General features: G+C 38.7%; 1 protein-coding gene across 2 annotated transcripts; it reads right to left on the bottom strand.

The window, feature by feature from the left end:
• Positions 1-3,137: 3,137 nt before the first annotated feature.
• LOC144715024 (cytochrome P450 CYP72A616-like) lies at positions 3,138-6,030 on the bottom strand. 2 transcript variants are annotated; one of them, XM_078589866.1, is made up of 5 exons: positions 5,666-6,030; positions 5,276-5,496; positions 4,829-5,181; positions 3,911-4,301; positions 3,138-3,732 (listed from the first exon to the last, which is right to left on the bottom strand). In XM_078589866.1, exons 1-5 carry the CDS (start codon positions 5,940-5,942, stop codon positions 3,307-3,309), a joined length of 1,668 nt encoding a protein of 555 aa, XP_078445992.1. In that variant the 5' UTR covers positions 5,943-6,030; the 3' UTR covers positions 3,138-3,306. The 2 variants fall into 2 exon arrangements, with proteins under 2 accessions (XP_078445992.1, XP_078445993.1); XM_078589867.1 differs by having other exon boundaries at positions 4,829-5,073.
• Between the last annotated feature and the right edge of the window lie 641 nt (positions 6,031-6,671).

Below are 6,671 nucleotides of genomic sequence, written 5' to 3'. Positions count from 1 at the left end.
TTCCAAAGGCGTTCATTGAGGAACGGGAGAGGGGCTGTGGAGAGAGAGAGTGAGAGAGAGAGGGAGGGAGGAGGAGGAGGGAGGGAGAGAGAGTGAGAGAGAGAGAGGGAAGGAGGGAGGGAGAGAGGGCGGGAGAGAGAGAGTGAGAGAGAGAGAGGGAGGGAGGGAGGGAGAGAGAGAGAGAGAGAGAGAGAGAGAGAGAGAGGGAGAGAGAGAGAGAGAGAGAGGGAGAGAGAGAGAGAGAGAGAGAGAGAGAGAGAGAGAGAGAGAGAGAGAGAGAGGGAGGGAGGGAGGGAGGGAGAGAGAGAGAGAGATGCTCCCCGGGTAGAGGATAGATGAAAAGGGAAGGGTGAGGGAGATGACGAAGGGTCGCCGAAGAGCGATCGTTGCATGGTAAGAGGACGACGTCGGGCCTTTGAGCACAGACGGAAGAATCACGACCTGAAAGAGGTGGAGGGAGAGGGCTAGGGAGACTCAAAATGCATCAAACTTCCTGCCTTTCTTCCAGGAGGGCATGACTTAAGTACGGACCGAAGTGGGTCGGGCTTGTATGTCAGAATTGGGCTGCTGGCGGGCCTTCCAGGCATAAAACCTCTGGCGAATCATATCATGATAGGACATACTGCCCTCGATAACTGATTTAGATGGTCAACGTCATTGTCAACATCAGCATCAACGAGACTCCACGCTGAGGTGGCAGACATTAACTACTCTCATCATGCTGAGGATGGCATTGATATGTTTGGTGGTTGGCAATGACGTTGACGATGACAGACATTTTCATGAATAGCAAGAATGATAACTGTAGAACTATTTGACAAGCTGCTTCTAAGAATGGAACGATTACTCCAATATTTGGATTAGCTGTCACACTTGAAATTTACATTATCATAGGAACTCTGTTACTTTCGCTTCAAATTTTTGGTATGAGACTGGAGTCACGGATTGTTTGTACCAAGTTTTTGGAATGAGCCTGGTACTAGAACAAGAGATGAAACTTGGCTTGAAACTGTAGCTTAAACATTGATAACATGTAGTTTATGCCTTATAATTTATACGTTGAATGTTTCAAAACATTCCCATACTTTAAAAAACTACGTGTTATCTACATTTATTCAGAGAGAGACTTCCTTTTGAAATCACATGCAACCTAGCTTAATTCATGTAAAATGGATTTCATCTTAGGTGCAGGAATTGTCCAGCATAACTTGTATTTTGAATTTTTATGCATGCTAATCTACACATTTATTTGATCTACACACTCTTGGAATTTTAACAAGAGTTAAAAGATTTCATAGATTGGATAAGGGACTGTTAGCCTTTTATCTAGGAGGTGAACTGAGGGCTGTGGTCATACTATTATATATTTTGTTTGAAAGATACACATTTGAATTTAATGAATGATGCTCCAAAGTTTTTATATTTCAAGCTTAATCATGTTTAAGAATAACATAAAAAAGTCATCTAATATTGACCAATTAGAGGAACGAGTCTTTGTTAAATTGAATTAATACTAATGTTCTATTAAGCTAATATCAACCGCATAATTGTACATCTGCACTCTATCTTTGATCCTTCTATCATGTCTTTCATGTTGATAAGTTATACATGTGAGACATTTAAACAATTATGACTCGATAAATTTCGTCTAGATAATATGTTAGGACTTACAGGTTTTGAAGATCAAGTTTTGCCTGGAAAGAGTGTAATCCTCTCCTTGAGTCACTTCTTTCTTATCTAAAATTTAATGAGTTTGAATCAATAAGTTACTATGTTTCTTTTGAGATCAGAGGTATTAGGCCATTAAATAAAATGGAGATTAGCGCTACAAAAATTGACAGATGCAGAAGGTGGGTTAGTTGAATTTTAGGGTATGGCAAGTATCATAACTTAAACCATGTAAACATTCTCAGACAAATTTATCTACTAAAAATCCTCACTTAGATGACTTAGAGTTAAGATAACTACACTGAATTACATGAATTCCCCATATAATATATTACTATAAATTTTAATGAAATGCTTGTGGGGATATACCCTACTTTCCTTATTCTTTATGCATATCTGCATAAGCCAACTTGCACTATACCATATTGATTTATCCAGAATAATTATGACTCAGACTAATCTAGCACTTTTCCTCCTAGGATTGACATTAACCATCATATGTGTAAGTATTAAGTCAACACAATTGGGAATGATAGTAAACACTAAACATCTTTAAAATACTACAATCCATGTTGATTTTTCAAATATTTATATCACTTTTTAGAATAGATAAATTCAAAAGTGTGTTGAATGAAAATATGTCTTTTTAAAATCAACAAAGATGAATTACCACTCTAAGATATTATAAATTATTTAAGTCTATACTTGAAAATTTTGAATACAAACTGAATATAATATAACTAAGTGTACTTCATTTTGTTGTCTTTTTAGAGTCTTCATTGATAAGATATATGTAGGTTTATAGAGGCTAATGGAACTAAGAGGGCCGAAAAGGTATTTTAAAAGTTAGTGAGCTTTTCAAATGATTATAATCATATCTTGGGTACTCACGTTTTATCAGAGTAGTGATAACAAAAAAAATTCAATAACATTGCCGTTGATAGTATGAGATTTATATACATTTTCCGCAAACACCTATAACAGTAGAAGTTCAAGATAAATATCATTCTTCAGCCGACTCCTCAGAATCTTCGGAAAACCTCTTTTTCTACGAATCTTTAAACTGTTTATCTAAATCTTTTTAGCTGTAAAATCATTTTAATTTCAATTTAATTTCAGGTTTAGAAAAATCAAGAGTAATGATCCTCTTCAGTAATCAATATTTTCTCTGCTCCACAAATGGCGCAGTCCTTAACTTTACTCTAATGCCTTATCCAAATCGATTGTATCAATACATTCCATTCAGAAATATTTGAATTTTCCTTCACTCAATCAAGTCAAACTCCTTTCAAACTAAGACAACACTTGATTGGGATGTAATGGGGAAGAAAAGGCTATTTTTTATTATTTTTTTCTACACTAATAAGTGTTTTACAGAATGGCAGTATGAACTACAGAGCTTCTTTCAAGGAACCTTAGTAGTCAAAACTGAGATCGAATGCATATCTATTTAAACTTGGGAGAAGAAATTCTGTAAACATAGAAAAACATTTCTGACAGTGCTACTGCAGTGCTCAAAATACAAGCCATACATAAACATTCACATATACAGGTCTAGGAATAAATCCATTTATGACAGAATAGGAAAAGCTTCCTCCTTTATGCTGGGGTAGATAGACAGCTTATATGGTGATGATATCACAATTTGCGCAGGATGACTTGAGCCCCATGCTGAGGCTGCAGTGTGATGATTTGGTATGGAGCATGCGAGTAAGAAGGCGAAAGTTCAAAGGAAAAGCGCTGGAGAATTGAGGCCAGACAAAACCTAGCTTCTACCATGGCAAAGTTCTGTCCTATGCAAAACCTAGGTCCACCTCCAAAGGGAAGATAAGCAGATACGTTCTTTGATGCCTTTGAAATCCCCTCTGAAAATCTCTCTGGCTTGAATTCCAGACAATCTTCGCCCCAAATCTCAGGGTCACTGTGCATGGAAATTACTGGCATGATCAAATGTACCCCTGAAGGAATCTGGAACTTCCCCAGTGTCATTGGGCTGTTAACTGTTCTTGCAAGAAAAGGCCCAGGGGGATACAATCTAAGAACCTCATGAAAAATCATGTTGACCTGTGAGGAAAATTTTCATGAGTCATGGAAAGTATATTTCTGTAAATGTGAGGTAGTTTGATGATTCTTGAACATACTTTCAAATGTCATAATGATCAGTCTTCATGTGTCATGATGAGTTATATTTACTCTCTAGAATTGAGATGATGCCTTTTATAAAAGGAAAATAAATACTCACAACTTTCAGTTGGCTTAGGCCTTCATACTCTGGCCTGTCCCCACCAAATGCCTGCAGAACCTCCTCCCTTGCTCGGGCCTGCCAGTCTTGGTAGACGCTCAACAATATCATAGTCCAAGTAAGCAAGACTGCCGTCGTCTCCTGCCCGGCAAAATAGAACAGTTTGCACTCCTCAATCACCTCCTCTGTACTCATCCTAAAACTCTCAGAGTTGGATTTTTCTTCACCATCCTGGTTTTTATTAGATTCAAGGAGCAACCCCAGCAAGTCGTCAGATTTGCCCATCCCCAGCTGTATTTCTTTCTCTCTCTTTGATACTAAGCGGCCGAGAAGTCCCTTAATATCCCGGTCAATCACTTTCATTCTTCTAGTCCGTTTTGTGGGAAGAAATCTGCAGTTTTTACAGAGCTATATAACTTCAAGTAGATAACTCAAGGACCTTTTCAAATAAATAATATAAAAATAATGATTGGAAGTTCGATGCAGGACCCATCAGGGGAAGATTTTTTTCTGAGGTGATCAACGGAGATTGCCTGAAATAAGAACTTGTCTGATAAGAGCTTTGATTGAAGGGATCTTCCAATCAAGGAAAGGTCAATCAGAGGAGGTAGGGATTGATGGGGATGAGCTGGCTGGGAACCCGGTGATAGAGAGATGATCCAAAGAGAGCAAATCATTGACTGTTGTGGAGGGAGAGCCCGATTGGAGATGAGGGAGGAATCAATTATGAGATGAGCTGGCTGAAGATCTGGTGAAGCAATCTCTATTTAAAGGAAGGGTACAGCCTAAGTGAAAGTTCAATTCATCATTCCTACCATTATCTTGAAGGGAAACATTCAAGAAGGGAATGAGCTTAATAATCTTTAAAGGTGAAACATCAGAAACACCCGTACAAATTTTGGGAATAGAATCAAATACCTGTAACCTGGAATGGCGGCACCCTGAAAACTCTGTATAAAATGAACAGTTTGTTCGGCTATGAGCTGGAAAATGCGTCTTCCTTCTTCATAACTTGATCCAAAAGCAGTCCTGGATATGGCGTCTGCAGTGAAAGTTTGAAACTCGGGCCAAACATCTATCTCACAGGACCCTTCTTCAGGAACCAAAATTTCCCATTTGTTAATTAGTTCGGTGCAGCAAGTAAAAAACGCAGGGCACATGAACTGCATAAAGAGAATGCACACGTTCATGATAGGATAAATAAACAGTTTAAATAGAATGCATTTGTTAATTAGTTCGGTGCAGCAAGTAAAAAACGCAGGGCACATGAACTGCATAAAGAGAATGCATTAGTCGCTAATCAGTTATCAAACATGGAAAATTTTAAATAAACAGTTTAAACGAACAAGAAAAAGAGGATATTACCTTCAATTTCTCTACTTGGAAGGCTCGATTTATGATTCTTCTGTGTTTGGCCCATTTTCCCCCTTCATAGGCGACGATTCCACTCACGAGTAATTTCGCCATAGGATTAACCTTGGATTTAACGATCTTACCCGACTTATCCGAAAGAACCTCTTTAATCACCTGCGGATCTTTAATTATCACCCTTGGGCAAGAGCCGAGCCAAGTAACAAAGAAATCACCTGCAACAGTCAAACAAAAAACACGCTAAGTTCACCAACAACATAAATTAATACAACTGATCCTACAAAAATTCAAGCTTTTTTCTTCCGAGGGAGGACCCCACGATGCCAAGCGACAGAATAAACTACTAGAAAACAATAATTACAAGGAATTGGAGAGAGAAATCACCATATTTTTTAATTCCCTGATGTATCCACGGAATCACACGCGGCGCTATGTCATGGGTAAAGGGGATTGGCTTCGATTGAGCTTCCTCGATGATTTTGATTTGCGCCCTGATATCCCCGAGAGGAAACTGAAAGTGGGTTCCTTTGATTCCTTGCTGTTGTAAACACTTCTCTAATCTTCTCGGCGTCCACCACGTCGACCAAGCCATCTTCCACAGGAAAAAACCCACAAGCGAAAGCAGCAGCCATCCTGCAACACTAAGCAGAAGAGAGATCATCTTCCTCTCCGGATGATCCGACGAAGAACGAATGTAATCACTGGCAAGCTTCCTCCTTGCCGCCTCTCTTAATCACCCCGAAGTTGTTCTTCAGGCAAAAAAAAAATAGTTTTTTTATTCTCCGAAGAAAAAGTATTAAACAAAAAGAATTTGTGGACCCGTTTACTTGATTATTCATCTTCACAAGTACAATTCTTTGTCGCGTAAATGGATGGGAAAGTTTATTTTTCATACCCGGTGGAAAGCATGAACTGGTAGAAGAGAATCAGCTGCACCGGTGCGCTGAAGTTCATTATGTGCTCTTCTCCCAACTCATGGCTACTAGTTCTTATGCTTCCGAACTCTTCCTACATCTCACCCATAAGATTAAACTTGTTTTGGACTTTTCAGCCCACAAGGGACCCGAGGAATTTTTATTATGAAACAGTAGTTTTGTTGTGTGTTAACTGATTTAAACTCACTCAAATAACATCTAGACTCTAGAGCCCATTTCATACCCATGTCATGATATTTATGATTTCTTCTTGATGCAGTTAGATGGCATTTCCCCTTCTAATGGATGTCTAATTGATCTCCTAAATTATGCTTAGGTTCATACTCATTACATTCAAAGAATCTTAGGTCACATGTTTTGATATCCTAATTTGCCCTAGCTTGAGTGACTCGCAAGACGAGAGTATATCACTGCCCAAAATTGTCAAACTCGCATGCTAATTAAATTAAATCACT

The sequence above is a fragment of the Wolffia australiana genome, chromosome 18 (genome assembly GCF_029677425.1).
Source record: "Wolffia australiana isolate 7733 chromosome 18, ASM2967742v1".
In the NCBI taxonomy this organism is placed as follows: Eukaryota; Viridiplantae; Streptophyta; class Magnoliopsida; order Alismatales; family Araceae; genus Wolffia; species Wolffia australiana.
The sequence above is the reverse complement of the archived record's forward strand: the minus strand, read 5'-3'. Positions and strand labels throughout refer to the sequence as shown.